Here is an 18,796-nt window from a genome sequence, read left to right as displayed (position 1 = left end):
AAACTTCAGCCAAACGTGGAAGTGAGGCACTGAATGATGTTGTTGATCTCATAACAGTTCCAGAAAACATACATTTAAAGTAGTGGAACTTCTAGCTCATGAGATTCTCTCCATGACTTATGACTGAATGGAAATATTTTTAGTATATTATGTTCCACCAAAAATACTTACCTGAGCACATTAACACTAGAGTTTTACTCTATGCAACCTCCAAATCCTACCCTCCCTGAATGTCCCCGCCATCTTTCTATCTCCATATTATTTAGATGAATGGAAATAACTCTTATGGATTTTTACTCTCCTTGTTTCCCACTACGTGTCCACCTGTATCCATGATTCAACAAGTTTAAACTTAAGAGAAACATACAAAAAGATTCTCACTTTTGTGGGGAATGGTGGGAGGTATTTACAGTAATGTGTTCGTATATGTGTTTTTGGAGAAACATAATTTACTTAAAATATTCCTTTCTCCATGAAATACATTATCCAAATCACATAAACAGCAGCATCCAGCCTGAATTACTCTACAGTAATGAAAGCATGAACTTCTTACGTACAGCCTAGAACAACCAATGGTTATGTGTTATTACATGAGCTTTGGCAATCCTAGCGGGATCCCATGTCTGGCTATTGCCTTGCATTGAAAAGAAGAAACTTTGACATCCACTGCAGACATTCTCTGTGCACCTCAGACAGCATGTGATGGCATGTACCAAGTCCTTCAGCTTCACCTCTACTGATTGATCTACTAAGAAGAGAGACCCAGAAGAGGTTTCATTTTAGAAACAAGCAGAGCGAGTGTGGCCTAGATATGTCAAAATCGGGTATGAAGTCAGAAGGTTCTTTGGTGTGGCCAATTTCATCTCTTCCATGCAGTCTAAGATTATGGAATAGTATCCACTGATTGTAATATGGGCTAATTTCTTATCTTTGAAGAGAGTTATACAGTTGGGAGATGAAAGCTGAGAGTAGTGTGACATTGTTAATGTGACAATAGTCGCTGAAAACTTACCATTTCTCCTTTTATACTTGTAAAGTGGAGGACTAACTGTTGCAATTCTCTCCACTCGAAGCACCAAATTGTTTTTTTCATGCAAAGCATCTTTGAAATGAAACTGGCATGAAGGAGAAGTTTTTTGGGATATGGATATAATATTGGCAGCCTTGTTTGCTTAAGTACAGTGGTGGTTGCAATGAATTTCCTAGGTATGTCTGATGCCAATCAAGGCCTCATTTATGTCTGAACAGAACCATTTAATTTAGAACCAAATAGACATCATACCAATCTTCTGGTGAAAACCCCCATGTCAACATGATGTTCTGTTCACTAGGAGTAATGATAACAAGATCTTCAAGATGGCTGCCATGATGGACCAACTAAGCATCATATAAAGTCTTTTAGTGACAACCCCATATTGATAAGATTGGTTTGGTTTTATGGGGTTTAACACATTTTGGGTTTGGTTTGGTTAAAATTTATGGGGTTTAACACCATTTTGGTTTTATGGGGTTTAACACATTTTGGGTTGGGTTTGGATGCATGTTTTCCATCATGATGAATCACAATATTTAGTCCTGTGATAGGGTATCATGATATTGACTCTATCAATACAAGCCAACAGCAGAATCAAACACTAACTAAATAATATGAACTATCTTGAAATAAACATTTTCTTGTCATCTATCCCTTTAAATGAATTAAACAACAAGAGTGCTTCACAACATGCTTACCAACAGTCTCTTTATTCTTCAATATCTACCTAATTAACTGTTACACATCCTCTTTATAAATTACAATAATTTTTCTCCATCACAAGATAGCAGTTATAGATGACTTTGTATGAAAATATTTTCAAATATTAGCTATGTACATTTTGCTTTGATCTTGCAAATATTTGTTCGACCAGAGTTTAGTCTGGCCTGGTGTTTCATGACAGAGCAACACAAGCGGGTATTGTTTGAATTTAGACACTTACCCATTATCAAAGATGGATTATTAATCTAACGCCCCTCCAGCTTTCAGGTACCATGACCAATTGAACCTTTACAACTCAGCACAAAATACATGAATAATGGAAAATTACATCAGCACATGCTGTGTTTAGTTCTCAGATCCTGAGTAATGGTTCCATTATTTTTTTCACATTATCTATCAAGAACTATAGAGTATTTGGCAGAATACAATAATAAGAAGTTTTAAAATCAATTTAGTTTATCTGATCAATACTTAACAAAACCTTTTAAAAAAGACCACAAGAAATGAAAAAACACTTTATATATACTGGTCATTCTGGAAATTTAGATAACCCTACAAAGGATTTTTTAAAATGATTTAAGAAAAGCAATGTGGCTGTTGATATAAGGACATACTTGGCTGTTCAGAGAAGTAAATTTAACATACACAGACAGATGGTTAATTTGCTAATATGAATAGAAATCAAAATAAGACAACTTTTAAAACAAATTTTTAACAAATCCATTGATTGATTACATGTCAATAGTAATAACTATAAAAATTTTAAAGATTTACCTGAATAAGTGAATTCTTTTGTGATAAAACTTGAAAAAACTGGTTTTCAAAGGAATCAAATTGAATATACACAAGATTTTTTTGTTTGCAAAGATGGACTTAATTGCATTTTTCTGTTTATTTATGTATAAATTACTATCACGATAATACTGTACTTAAGACATTTACTGTATCATGATACAACATGGCTGGTTTATTTGTACAATGACAAGCTATATTCTATGTACCAGTCTATCATACTGGTCCTTAAGTAACTTTCCCCTAATTTATCCACACAAAAACTTGTGTTCAAAATCTGTATTTTATCCAGGGCTAGACATATTTTATAAAAAGCATGCTTCAGGCTGATTGGAAAACTCAACTTGCCCCTGAGAGATCTGAGCTTGCCCCAAAGCATGACAACATAATATCACAACAAAGTTTGAAAAAAAGGGTAAAATAAAATGACATTTATTTTACAAATAAATAGCTTAGTTTTCTTTTTATATTTTTTTGCACATAAAAATCTTACGGCAATAATTAAAGTTATACAAAATATACATCTTACAGTACATACAGACAGATATGTATACTAAACAAAAATGGAAGGGCTTGAATTGATAGCTGAAGAACAGAATGCACAGCTAGTTCAAAGAGCACACATTAGTAGTCATGTTAGTAGGTGCATCAACAGTATAAATGCTTGTCTATGAAATGAGAATAATCTGTAATTTGTTTATTAACACATCTGCATCTATGCAATTATTTGGATCTATCACCTGTAATTATGATGTAAACAATAGATAAAAAACACGTCATGAGTGGTTAAGCTTGATTAGACCAGAAAGTTGGACAGGCAGTTTCATTGCCCAGCATAATAATTAGAGAGAAACCTTCTCACCCATTTCCTGTGGCAATGTTAGGGCCTGAAAGTTGGTGAACCCTGAATACTAACAAATATTACAATTAAACTGTAACCAAAATGAAGCCGAAATAAACATATTTATAAATTACATGTCAAAACTTGCCCTAAATAATAAACATTCACATCGTTACATCTGCATGACAAAATCTAACACTCACTTTGACACTTACTTTAAGAAGGAGGCATCATATTTTGACAGAAAATAATGTGAAATAAAGGACCAATACATAAATAAAACTTCTGTCATTTATGTAATTGAAGCATGTTGTACACATCAATGTTAAATAAATGTGCTGTTATATGTACTGTGGTTAAATCACGTGTATAAAACATACAGAATATAAAGCATTACAAATGGAACACAACCTATCTCAATTAACTGGGCTTACAAGTCTTTGGAATGCTTTAGTTTTGTCCCCAGTGTCAAGTATTTAGGATTTATTCAACTTTTCTTTCAAAAATATCTTCTTTTCTGGAAGTTTGTCAATGTAACTCTGAATGCTGGATTTTCACTAAATATTCATATTTCCACAAAATCCAGAATGGCTGGCATCTCAGAAAATTTAAGAACACTATTGCTACATAATCTACACAGACACTGATTAATGTTCTGAACCTCATAAAAAAATCATAGATAAATTAGAGATTCCGAATAATAAAATTTTTCATAAGTAATCCACATTAAAAAAATGCAATTTAAACCTCTCAAAAGATCTGTAAGCTTTGAAGATGAGATTGAAGTTTATTTAAAAAAATACAGCTATTTTTGGACATCACAGTGCCTGCACAGAAAAATTAATTATCAAAATACAAAATGAAAGGATCTTTCTCTCTCTTGTCCTGGAAGACACAGTAGCTAGGGGTCAGTGAGACTGGCTCACTTCCCAGAAGTTGAGTGTTCGATTCCTGCCCAGGCCTGGATATCATACATCTTTTAAGCTTGAATTCAAGCTTGAGAATTTGTGTTAACCAAATACTGAGTCTGTTACTTTTGAAAAATCACTGGATGAGAATGAAGACTAAATCTCAAACTCAAATTCATATCAGTCCAGGTTGGCCATCAAATTCATACTAGCCCTGGCTGGCTACTGTGATGTATCTTTAGTGCCCCATTTGCCAGGGTACAATATAGCCTTTTATGTGCCAAGATGCTATTAAACACCAAACAAATAAACAATTTCTCTCCTCCTCTCTCTGAAACCTCTATAGCTCTGAGTGTTTTGTGGCCATCTTCACCCTATGCTTCAAATCTTCATGGTGCTTATTTACCTGAAAAATTGTGTAAAAAGTGCTTGGTATTATTAGAGCATGGTATATATGAAATACATTTAGCTAATATTAACTGCTTAGACCCCATCCCCATTTTGTGTCCCTAATGCATGCTGCTTATATGTTCCATTTTGTATGTCCTGAAAGTAGCTGCGAATTATACGGTGAAGATTACAATAATTTCCAAACTGTGACCCAAGGACAACACCTCCACACCCATATCATGCCTTAGGTCCATTCTTGTATGCAAATGCCTGGTCATCTTAGCATGGAAAATAATTATAATAGCAAACTAGAGAGATAACAAGGGTCCATATATATATACCCAAGTCAAAGTATTTTATGAGCAAAGAAGAAAATGTTGTGATGTACTTAATGATAACCAGTATTTATAAGTGGCATTACTTTCTATAGTTGTTGAGTATGAATCTTAATAAATTTCAAGTACCAAACAAAACCCTACTCCCCAACCCAATGAACTGCCTCCAGGGTATGTCTTTCAAACAGAACCCTACTCCCCATCCCAATGAACTGCCTCCAGGGTATGTCTTTCAAACAGAACCCTACTCCCCAACCCAATGAACTGCCTCCAGGGTATGTCTACCAAACAGAACCCTACTCCCCAACTCAATGAACTGCCTCCAGGGTATGTCTTCCAAACAGAACCCTACTCCCCACCCGAATGAATTGCCTCCAGGGTTTGTCTATCAAACAGAACCCTACTCCCCAACTCAATGAACTGCCTCCAGGGTATGTCTTCCAAACAGAACCCTACTCCCCAACCCAGTGAACTGCCTCCAGGGTATGTCTACCAAACAGAACCCTACTCCCCAACCCAATGAACTGCCTCCAGGGTATGTCTACCAAACAGAACCCTACTCCCCAACCCAATGAACTGCCTCCAGGGTAAGTCTACCAAACAGAACCCTACTCCCCAACCCAATGAACTGCCTCCAGGGTATGTTTACTATGTACATTACCATTCATATTTTCATGCCAAGCCAATGTAGTTACAGGTTCATCAAAGCAGTTTCACAGATCCACACCCCAAATGTATGCCCCAGGGAATTATTTTAAGCATCTTACATGCTGCAAACCTGTCCCAAATGATTACATAATATGTAGGTGAACTTGAACACCTCTGTCCATAAAATTGTTACACATTTTACGCTGTTATATATTAATGCATCCTTAAACAGGAAATGGATCAAAATTCTAAAAATGCTATTTAAGGACCAACCTTCGTCACGTGTGAAGGTCTTAAGTCTCTACAAAGTGTAAGTGATGCTGAATGACATAATGCAAGCATCACACATTACTAGCCTTTTCTTTAAAAACAGCTATAATTCCAAAATCAAATAGTCTACAATTTTCATTTTCTTTAACTACTGTGAAAATAAAGGAAAGCCAATACAAATCTGAACTCTTGAAAAAGGCATTTGCTATAACATATCACTAATGTGTCATGTGATTGGCTTAGTTCCACTTTTGGAGTTGTCAATCAAGAAATGGGATCTCAAACTTTTAAATGCAAATATTCCAAAAGGATTATGTATCTGAAACACCAATGCAAATATGGAAACAAGAGTCCTTCAAAGAGACTGACACTCTATTGGCCAAAAATGAACTACCAAAAATTCAAGATACATGTATAACCATTGTATTTTTTAATTGCTGAGTATTTAAACCATTTCTGATATTCCTGAGTGACAAGATTTTCATATTAACTACTGTGGCAACTTAACTGGATGTAAAAATGGTGAAAACCCAATGCTGATATGACCATCCATTCTGGAGACAAGATTTTAATGTGTTCACAGTGGCAGCTATATCTGTGATCATAGACGCACCATTTTCATTCAGGAAAAGTATGATTTCATAACGTTAATATGACTTTTCCATCTAAGATGATGAGCAAAATGATTTTCATGATAGCAATTGTGGTGGCTATACTGGATATCAGTACAATATTTACCTAAGATCAACTAGACATCACAAGTCTTCTAGTGAAAGCCCAATTCTGATTTGACCTTCCATTTAGGTGGAGTAGTAATGTGTGTGAATTGGATTTTTAATGTAGCTTTAACAATTTTTCAGTCATATCACTACAATGTTTGCAGTGTGGCAGTTTATAGTGATGTCTAGCACTGGGGCATCATGCCACAGACATGTAGCATGATGTCCCACCCAGTCACATTATCCTGACACCAGGCCGACCAGTTCTAACACTAATCTCTTAATGCTGAGCACCTAGCGAGGCAGCTGTTAGTACCATTTTACAAATCTTTGGTATGACTCAGCTGGGGATCGAACCCACGACCTCCTGCATCCGAGGCGAATGCTCTAACCACTAGGCCACTAGAGCGGTTGTTGAGTAATAATAAGATTTTCGATATGGCTGCTGTAGAAGCCACAATGGACCTCAAAAAATGGCACCATTTTCACTGAGGAACAGCTATACCTTGGGGGGGCTAGTGTGTGCATGTGTGTGTGTGTAGAGTTTCATGGCAATCCTCCAAAACTAGAAGTGGTGATAACAAACTGGTACAAACAGGTTAACAACAAACAACAGATTATCCCTTAATATCATCTGATGTCTGACATGTTGAGCTCAAAAATCCTTATAACTCAATGATTGCCCAGGGTCTATACTACAGACATTATGATAATCAGCGCCTCATGCCATGTGCTGTTTAACAAAAAATACAGTAAAACCTAATGGTATCCACTCATGGGAAAACACAAAAATGACCTTCGTTCACAGTTGACTGCTGTATGCAGTTTCACCTTCAATTTTATGATGATGATTATTGTTATTATTGTTATTATTATTATTTTCAACAAAATAAACTAATCATATATCATTTTCTTCCAAAGTTATGTTCCATACAAGATTACTGAATACAGCTCACTTTAATCCATCCTATTAAGTAATTACTAACACTTTAAAAAAGAAAGGAAATTTACTGAATTATTATCATGACAAGTATTTTTTTAAACTAAATGACAGCTTATATATGGTTATGAAACAGATGACAGACTCTTTGCTAGGCCAACCTGCATAATAAAGCTTATGAACTGATGTTCACATTTACAAATGATATCAGGTTAACTGATGTTCACATTTACAAATGATACCAGGTTAACTGATGTTCACATTTACAAATGATATCAGGTTAACTGATGTTCACATTTACAAATGATATCAGGTTAACTGATGTTCACATTTACAAATGATATCAGGTTAACTGATGTTCACATTTACAAATGATCTCAGGTTAACTGATGTTCACATTTACAAATGATATCAGGTTAACATGGTACTCAGCTTGCCAAGATCAAAGAGTCAGCTTATGTCAGAGGCCTGACTAGGGATTAAAAGTAAATTAAGGAGCTGACCACTTAATTTTGGGGGGCAGGGTGATTTTGAGCTGGTTTTTTTTTTTTACATCATGATAATTCATTTGTTTCAACTAATATAATGGATATAATATGTTCTGTTTCTTTAAACTGGAGGAAGAATACGTTTTTTTCAATGGATTTGAAGGCTGGACATTTTTTTCAAACAAAATTTCAGCAATCCCATGTAACCCCAATTAAATGCTCAGTCCCTAATATTACTATCTTTTTAAACCAAAACTCTGCCTGCCTTTACAGACAAGTTTTGTAAATAGTGAATGGCCCCTAAACCTAATGCAACGGGATGAATTCATATCTCTCCTCAACTTTTCCATGAGATACAAAAAAAATTTAAGAATGAAACAATACCTGTAACAAAACTGACATATTTCTGCTCTGAATATACAACTTCTTTTCCCACCATTCAGCTTATAAATTACTTCAACCATCTTTCTCTATCTCTATAATGATACAAACTGTCCCACTTTCAAATTTTTCATATTTATACTTCCAAGAAACTATAGTAAAAAGTTTTCAGTAAATTATCTTCTTAATCATATGCCACTGATCAAGTGACTCTAGACAGTGTTGCTTATGCATTTAGGAGAATGGGTTATCATTAGAATGAGGAATCCAGCCATCATTCCTTTGAATGATACCTGGGGTAGAGGTCAGGTCAAATGCACAGCATTCCATCCTCCTTTTACCTATTCTCCTAATGTTACTGTGAATGGGGAACATATTTGAAAAAGAAAGGAAATTTGTCAGTAAATTGTGTTTCTCTTTGAATACTTACCCAACTATATTACTTTAAAACCCTCTTAACCACACCCCCCTTGCAAGCTTCCTCATTAGCATATTGTTCAGCTTAAAAACTAGCAGCACCTGGTGGTGGCAAGGGGAATTAACATGCAAGAGTTGGTGCCCTTTGTCTATATGAGATAGACAGGAAAGTTGACTTTTGTCTTTTGGTGGATTCACAAGGTAGCAGGCTTATATCACATAACGTTATCATAATTGAGTGAGTATTCCCAGAGAAACACAATTTACTTAAAAATTTGTTTTCTCCCTGTTATAAGCAGTCACAAGAGTGTATCAACAGGGACTGCACAATGCATGCAAAGCGGACTTTGATGTGTGAGCAAGGTAATATATTGATAAAGGAAGGGCATATGAATTGATGTGTAAACATTTTTTTATCTCATCATACTATTGGTACTTTGCATGCATGGTGCAATCCCTGTTGATATGCTCCAGTGACTGCTTAGAGCAGGGAGAAAGCAAATTTTTAAGTAAATTGACTGTGGTTGCTTGAGAAGATTTGGGTTGGCAGAAATCTTCTGGGCAGATCTCTAGATTGAGTAGATCGGTAACTCAAGACTTGTCCCATCTGTGTTTTAAGTAGGTCACACCACAGAGTTTTTGAAAATAATGAGGATAGTTCTGCCTGAGAGTTGATTCCTCCAGAAGTTAAAGGCATTGATGACAGCTTTAAATTCTAAAAGGTTGATGTGAAGAGGCCACTCCCCTGGTTTCCACGTGCCACTGAGTGCAGTCAAGTCCAGAAACAGGTGTCATTTGACCTTAATTACGAATGACATCAGCACTTTATAAAGCTGATAATCTTTTTATTATTAACCCATGAACAATAAAGCCATCAAGTCTTCATTGTGTTTGTTTTCAATGCATTCTATGTAAAATTGCTTTTTTAAATAAGCTTATAGAGGCTATACAAACCTTTTTTCCATACAGATGGACTTTCTCCTTAAGATCTTTATGTTTTTGTGGCACCTCGTCATTTCCATACTGGTTCTCATACAATGCCCTCTGTTCCAGCTCCTCTTGCAGATAACCATGCTTTTCGATGCGGTGTTCAAAGTGCTTTAGTTCTGACTGATACAAAAAAACAACTTATAGGTTTATTCAATACTGCCATCAATCAACTGCAATATTTACTCTGGTCATAGTGTATCACAATACAGGCAATTGCAATATTTACTCTGGTCATAGTGTATCGCAACACAGGCAATTGCAATATTTACTCTGGCCATAGTGTATCACAATACAGGCAACTGCAATATTTACTCTGGTCATAGTGTATCACAATACAGGCAACTGCAATATTTACTCTGGTCATAGTGTATCGCAACACAGGCAATTGCAATATTTACTCTGGTCATAGTGTATCGCAACACAGACAATTGCAATATTTACTCTGGTCATAGTGTATCACAATACAGACAATTGCAATATTTACTCTGGTCATAGTGTATCACAATACAGGCAACTGCAATATTTACTCTGGTCATAGTGTATCACAATACAGGCAACTGCAATATTTACTCTGGTCATAGTGTATCGCAACACAGGCAATTGCAATATTTACTCTGGTCATAGTGTATCGCAACACAGACAATTGCAATATTTACTCTGGTCATAGTGTATCACAATACAGGCAATTGCAATATTTACTCTGGTCATAGTGTATCACAATACAGGCAACTGCAATATTTACTCTGGTCATAGTGTATCACAATACAGGCAACTGCAATATTTACTCTGGTCATAGTGTATCACAATACAGACAATTGCAATATTTACTCTGGTCATAGTGTATCACAATACAGACAATTGCAATATTTACTCTGGTCATAATGTATCACAATACAGGCAACTGCAATATTTACTCTGGTCATAGTGTATCACAATACAGGCAATTGCAATATTTACTCTGGTCATAGTGTATCGCAACACAGACAATTGCAATATTTACTCTGGTCATAGTGTATCACAATACAGGCAATTGCAATATTTACTCTGGTCATAGTGTATCACAATACAGACAATTGCAATATTTACTCTGGTCATAGTGTATCGCAATACAGGCAATTGCAATATTTACTCTGGTCATAGTGTATCGCAACACAGACAATTGCAATATTTACTCTGGTCATAGTGTATCACAATACAGACAATTGCAATATTTACTCTGGTCATAGTGTATCACAATACAGGCAACTGCAATATTTACTCTGGTCATAGTGTATCACAATACAGGCAACTGCAATATTTACTCTGGTCATAGTGTATCACAATACAGACAATTGCAATATTTATTCTGGTCATAGTGCATCACAATACAGGCAACTGCAATATTTACTTTGGTCATAGTGTATCACAATACAGGCAACTGCAATATTTACTTTGGTCATAGTGTATCACAATACAGGCAATTGCAATATTTACTCTGGTCATAGTGTATCACAGTACAGGCAAATGCAATACTTACTCTGGTCATATTGTATCACAGTACAGGCAACTGCAATATTTACTCTTGCCATAGTGAATCACAGTACAGGCAACTGCAATATTTACTCTGGCTATAGTGTATCACAGTACAGGCAACTGCAATATTTACTCTCGCCATAGTGTATCACAGTACAGGCAACTGCAATATTTACTCTCGCCATAGTGTATCACAGTACAGGCAACTGCAATATTTACTCTGGCCATAGTGAATCACAGTACACGCAACTGCAATATTTACTCTGGCTATAGTGTATTACAGTACAGGCAACTGCAATATTTACTCTTGCCATAGTGAATCACAGTACAGGCAACTGCAATATTTACTCTGGCCATAGTGTATCACAGTACAGGCAACTGCAATATTTACTCTGGCAATAGTGTATCACAGTACAGGCAACTGCAATATTTACTACAGGCAACTGCAATATTTACTCTGGCCATAGTGTATCACAGTACAGGCAACTCCAATATTTACTCTGCACTGTCACATAATACAATGAACTCTATGACAGGTTTCATTACACAATCCACCTGTCATTTCAATAACTGTACCATCCAGTTTAGTTCCAACTAAAAAGAGTAGGTGCAAACAAGTTAAGGAAATACATGATTTTCAAGTTAAGTGCCCCATCTCAACTATCCAGGCTAGAATAATAATTTACAAAACATCATGTACAACTCCTGGTTTTTATTATATGGCAATTTTCAATGAATAATTATAGACAAATTAAGAAAATGCATAGCAAATAGTTAGATACAAGTACAAATATTAAAGTAGTAAATACATGAATGTGTCATACAATTTTTCATTTTTATAGTGATATTACATTGCTGTATTGTAATTAATGTTACACTATACTTAGAAAAGTGTGTAAACAATAAACACAAAATTCAACAAATTAAATTGTCTTGCTGTTTTGAACCCCCAAGTTAAAAACTCATAACTTCTTCCACCAACAGCATTCTATATCAGCATTTACCTCTGTTTGCATCTATCCTTTAGCGTGTCTGTGTATTTTCAACACTGATGTCACACATTTGATGAGAGGGATCAGGTTATGAACCACTGTCACTAAACAAATCATGGAATAACTAGAGGGATAAAATAAATACTTTAGATCTGTGTGTGTATGTGTATGTCTTAACTAACAAAACTGATTATACACTTTCTATAACCTAACCTCATACACATACATGTATTAGTCCAGCCTGTTTATAAACATGAAAATAGGTTCTGAATAGCGAAAATAGATCACTCATGTGTCAGATCAGTGATGCATCTGCCAAATCACATTCAGTCAGTCTACAAACGCATACATTCTTACAGCCACGACATCATGAATTTAAATATTGAGCTCTCACATTGAATACACGTGTCTATTAAGGCAAAATATAAAAATCATGGTAGCATTGTTCAAATTCCTTACATGGGCTTCCATTGATTGAAGGACTGGTATTATGATGACCTTATTACAATCAAGCTGGACAATCCCAACTGCTATAAACAGCTACATAACAGAAAACCCCAAACATGTATTACTACACTCAATTAAGAATTTTGTTTTTTAATGATGCAAACAAAATAACATGACGAATAATTGAAATTTCAATTCTAAGAGTTTAACATTGTTTTTTCTGGGTTTATTGTGGTATAAATTGCCAGTTTAAGACTCACACAGCTTACATAATGCCCTTCGGGTGTTATTTGCCGTGTGAGACAGCAACTGGCAGTTTATACCATGATAAACTCAGAAAAAACATTAAACTCTTAATAAAATGATAACTCTATCAAACTGTTCTGAATGATAGATCCCAGTAAAAACTTTGTGAAAAGACCTTAACCCTATACTATATTTCCCGTTTCCAGTACAATGAACTCTGCATGTAACAATGTGAAAGTGTTTCTGTCCATCTGTTTTATTTCACACATATATAGTTTTATCCAGGCTGCACCAATGCACTGGTTTTAATGGCATTAAAGTTTGAAAAGACATAATAATCATCATCAACATGTTGTTAAAGGTGTAAAAAAATATTCCGTAAATTTGTTTGGAATTTTGTGCTCTGTGATCTGACTATTGTGCAATTGCACTGATTTTCATCATGATGCATGACTTATTGGGGTGAAACGATACACCTTTGCAGTGCATCGTTATGATTCACAATTCACAGCCTACAACAGAATACATTATTGACACACATGTCAACTTGATGGTCTTTTTATCATTAGAAGGTCTCTCAGTGGTATGGTGGTCCCGTTTTATGTGTTGACATAATGGTTGTATTTCCAGTATGCAGATTACAGACATACACTAAGATCTATTCATATGCCATTCTCAGCCTTCACATAAATACTACATGTTAGGTGTCGGTGATTTTTATTCACCCGTTTGGGCCATTTTAAGCTGATCCATTTTATCCGGTGCAGGACCCTTCTTGGTCATCATGCCCTTTGTTTTGCACTGCATGAATAATTTTCAAACATTTTAAACCAAATCCTTCATTGTACTTCCTGCACATGCAAAACTGCTGCAGACTGAGACACTTATGTGAGTGCAAAAGGAAATTAGTGACAATGACAGATTGCCTTTCTAAAAATTAACAAGGTAATTAACTTATGCAGTTTGGAATCTGCCCACATGCTGATTCCAATCTAAAATTTTGTATCCTCTTGCAAATATAACATTCATTCATTTGCTTGTTTGAAAGTTTCATTTATGACTCAGTAAACTCGTTCACATTGTTCACTTTAACATCTCTACTTTCAAAAAGAATAAACAGCTGTTTTAGTTCATCCACAAACAAATCTAATAAACTAAAACCTAAAGTCTACTAAATGAGTGTACATGATTTATTTACAAAGTAGTTCCTAATACACTATACTATTTTCAGGCACATGTGTTGTGCACATGTGTGCAATATCAAGGTGTGCAGTACTGTACTGCACGATTCTGACAATGTAAAGTTAACAGAGAAAAAAAAGGAGTATATAATAAATAATAATTCTTAATAACTATGAAAATATTCATAAAAATTGAAACTGTGCTCTTTCCACAAAATTTCACTTAAAACCAAAATCAACTGGCATGATCATGTAAGAATCAGTTTGTACACATTAGCATGAACATAAATGTTTATAGATCACTGTAACCTACTTTGATGCTGGTGAATAGTGCTTTTCATGATAAATGCACTTATGAAATAGTATCTGAAAAATAAAATTTTAAATGCTCACCTGCTGAAACTGACCTGAGGTCAGTATATTTTTTACATTTAGCACTACTCCAAGGAATATGTACATTCCACTTACAATGAAATGGCCAGACAACAGTATACTAGAAGGATGCAAAGTTGAAATCTGAACTACAGTGTTCAAATCTGTACTACAGAGTTTAAATCTGCATCACTGAGTTCAAATCCTACCCATGAAAGATTACAGTTGCAGCAACATTTTCATCAAGGGCAAATACTGCTGATGCAAATACCACTGACAAATTGATAACTGTATTACTTGTTCTTTTCAGGTCATTCAGAACAGTCCAAAGCAGTTATATATTATGCAGAGGCCCTCATAAAACTAAGTTCCATCCTTACCTTGAAAGTTTCCAGTTCAGCAGCTGTCATGTTTGATTGCTTTGCTTGAAGCCACAAATCATAAACTCTTTCATCTTGGAATTCACGTTCTGAATTTCCTCCCAATTTTTTTTCTAGATTCTCCATGCCCTGTTTAACCTCACTGTGAATGGTTTTCATTCCCTTCTTCTTCAGATGGAGTTCTTTCCAGTTGGCTGCACTTTCCTCCAGCTCATTCAGAGAATTTTCAAGCTGTCCTACAAAATGGAAAAAACAAAAAATAAGAATAAAAGGGATATCTTTCATGGTGATCTAAGTTACAAATTTCATCAGCATATAATCTACTAAAATTTTAGAAGCAAACTCAGTGAAAATACAGTATAAATTATTGCCCAAAATTTAATGCTAACCTCACATACTGCCAGCTTTGTTTCCAGTCTTGATATTGACCCTAATATATAACGTCCATGTAATATCACGCTCTCCATCTCCCATCTGCCAGGCTGTCCAATGAAGTTTAAAACTGACTACCAGTACTCTGAATTCCTTGATGTACTGCCAGGCTGTCCTATGAGAAGTTTAAAATTGACTACCAGTACTCTGAATTCCTTGATATACTGCCAAGCTTAGTGTGATACCACCAACAGCAACTTTGGAAAACTTTATTCCATATCACTGTCTTCAGCCTTTTACAATATCAAATTCATGGTAGTAATAGTACCCAGGTGTACAAAACTGTGATGAATGAAAAAATATGAACCATAATTACAACCTTAAATACAAACTTTAAACAACTGTCTATATCCACTAACAATAATACAGTTGTTGCTGCTATTGTTATTTTTGGGTTTAATGTCATTTTTCAGTGCAAGATAGGCTATATATGATGGCCAGTATAATTGCAGGAGGAAGAATCCATGAAAACCCTCTTAAGGACCACTGACCAGCAGGAAGCTAAATGCATGCTTTCTCGCATACCCATATTGGCTCATCCTGACTCTCAACCCACATGGACAGAGGTGAGATTGCAGTGATGGTAAAGGTGAGCTTTTTAGACAACACAGCCACCTGCAGCCCTGCGTTCATATAGATACAGACACTGGTGACAATAACCTTTCCTGTACTATGTAGATAAAGCTAATAATAAATGCAGAAAAACATTTACCACCTACTTCTTGTAGAGAACTCCTGACTGGTTTCTTTTAGAGTAATGACAAACCTGTCCTAACTGTCACCTTTACTCAGTTGTCACCCATTCACAACGGCCATTCTAATTATACTGACTCCCCTTTAATACTACACATAAATGTCCTGTATGTAATGGACACCTGCCTTTTTTGTTCCAAGGCAGGATTTTACTAACCAAACAATGGTTTCTTCCTACCTTCAGCAATCACTAGAGTATATCTACATTGACCATTCATTCTATGCAAACTGAATGTTTACTTTATGAGGATTTTTGTTGTTGTTGTTGTTGTAGTGTTTAACGCCATTTTTCAGCACACAATAGGCTTTATGAGGAAGGCATCGTTTAGATCAAAGAATGTATGCATTGCTGTGCAAACATTTATTGTCTCACTTTTACTTATACCTCCGGCCATGCTGAGAACGTAATTCAAACATGTTAATATTTAAAGTTCTAAAGCGAGGAGGCTTTAATTGTTAGGGTAGAGGGTCAAGCAAGTCAGTATCTGGATGGTGACAAAAGTATTTGTTAATGCACCTGAAATGGAAGTCACCTTTAGTTCCAGTGTGACAGGTATAGTTACATATCTTCATTTATTTGCCTGTGAAATAAATCTCTTAAGAGAAAAGATCATCTCTGAGAATAGATATGAGTTAGAACTCTTTTCATTAGGGTCATGGGTCACACAATACTGAAAACTTGCATATAAAGGCAGAGAAAGTTTGGTTCATGAGTCATGCAATATTGAAAACATGCATGTAAAGGCAGAGGAAGATTGGTTCATGGGTCATACAATATTCAAAATGTGCACGTAAAGGCAGAGAAAGTTTGGTTCATGGGTCATACAATATTGAAAACATGCATGTAAAGGCAGAGGAAGATTGGTTCTTGGGTCATACAATATTGATTGTTGTTCTTGAAGGGTTTAATGCCATTTTTCACCACATGGCTATACATGGCGGCCAGTATTAATGATGGAGAAAGAACCCCGGAAAGAACCACCGACCCACGAGAAGCTACTGGCAAGCTTTCTCACATACCCACATTGGCTGAAACCGAGACTCGAACCCACACAGACAGAGGTGAGATGGCAGTGATCCGTAACGGATAGCGCTTTAGACCACTCGGCCCCCATACAATACTGAAAATGTGCATGTAAAGGTAGAGGAAGTTTGGTTCATGGGTCATACAATATTGAAAACGTGCATGTAAAGGTAGAGGAAGTTTGGTTCATGGGTCATACAATATTGAAAATGTGCATGTAAAGGAAGTTTGGTTCAGGAGTCACAACAAATAGCCATATACAGCTTCATTTCATTTTCTGTTCATCACAGGGTTCTCAAATATTGACTGTGAACAGCATTGGCTGATATCATCACATAATGTGCTCATTTCAAATTATGAAATGACTCAATAATTTCTAACCTCTGACAGCCTTGCTGAGGAAAAATAAATAATTATTTTAAGACTTTCATGAATTTCATTTGAATTTAGACAAATGTAATATTCCATTTATTGGATGATGAAAAATACTGATTTTATTTTACCAAACCGCATAATTGTGTAGTGAAATTATTCTGAAAAACATTTGGATGCCTCAGTTTCTTGGCCTTTCATAAGCATGCTATTATGACATCGTTTGTGTTACATATATAAAAATTATGATATGGCTATATTAACACATAACATAGCAATCATGTCAAAAAATAGTCTACTGTCTAAATGAAATCATAAGCAGAACAATCAGTGAAGACCTTGATCCATGTTATGTCGTTTCTTCAAGACAAGTACATGTATCTTGCAATAAAGGAATATTAATAGTCAATTCACTTTTTTTCCTGCTGTACCAATTTTCTTCAACTTCATGGTTATTACAAAGCACAAATTCAAAGACCAAAGAACAAGAATAATAATAATAATAATAATAATAATAATAGTGATAATAATAATAATAATAATAATGACTTTATTTAAAACAGGTGACACAATTAGATGCATGGAACTAATTCTCCTTTTGGCCCTCTAGTATTAATATTTACATTCAAAGTAGATGTAAATATTTACACACACACACACACACACACACACAAAATCATGGATAATAAGCTAAATTTATATATGGACATAATAAACAGAACATTTAAATGAACATGCCAACTAGGTACATTGTTCTATGTACAGTACAAACGTAGACAGACAACAAAGTGGAATATTAGTGAACTTATACTTGAAGTTGTAATGTCAAATCAAACAGGTTCCACTTTTCATCCACTGAATTAGATTATAATTAAATGCATTTATATTTGTACTTTCACTAATTTCCTTTGGGATCCTGTTCGAAATTAGTGATCCTGCATATTGGAAACTTTTCAGAAAGAGTTCTTTATTTGTTTTCAGATGGAAAGGTGGTTAGCTGAAATAGATCTTAAATTGGGAGTGTTGCCTTGTTTACTAGCATGAAATAATTCATTGAGATATAATGGGTCCATATTGTTTGAAATTTTGAGCATAAGTCTAGCCTTTCTTAACAATAGTTCTTGACTTATTCTTAACATTTTAAAATCATTCATTGCACTTGGAATGCTTTGAGCAGTATCTAAGATGTACCTGCAAGCTCTTTTTTGTT

The 18,796-nt window shown here is 35.2% G+C and overlaps 1 protein-coding gene across 1 annotated transcript in view; it reads right to left on the bottom strand.

The window, feature by feature from the left end:
* Nucleotides 1-1,715: 1,715 nt before the first annotated feature.
* The window catches only part of LOC149805957 (alpha-2-macroglobulin receptor-associated protein-like), a 29,376-nt gene continuing 12,295 nt past the window's right edge, over nt 1,716-18,796 (bottom strand). The window contains exons 5-7 of the mRNA XM_089950745.1: nt 15,006-15,241; nt 9,840-9,995; nt 1,716-4,703 (exon numbers count right to left, since the gene is read on the bottom strand). Coding sequence (XP_089806871.1) covers nt 4,638-4,703; nt 9,840-9,995; nt 15,006-15,241 — 458 coding nt within the window. The 3' untranslated portion in view covers nt 1,716-4,637. The remainder of the gene's footprint in view (nt 4,704-9,839; nt 9,996-15,005; nt 15,242-18,796) is intronic.

The sequence above is a fragment of the Sinohyriopsis cumingii genome, chromosome 2, assembly GCF_028554795.1.
Source record: "Sinohyriopsis cumingii isolate HCF-2022 chromosome 2, ASM2855479v2, whole genome shotgun sequence".
NCBI classification, from domain to species: Eukaryota; Metazoa; Mollusca; class Bivalvia; order Unionida; family Unionidae; genus Sinohyriopsis; species Sinohyriopsis cumingii.
Note: the sequence above shows the minus strand (reverse complement) of the source record. Positions and strands in the feature narration are given on the sequence as shown.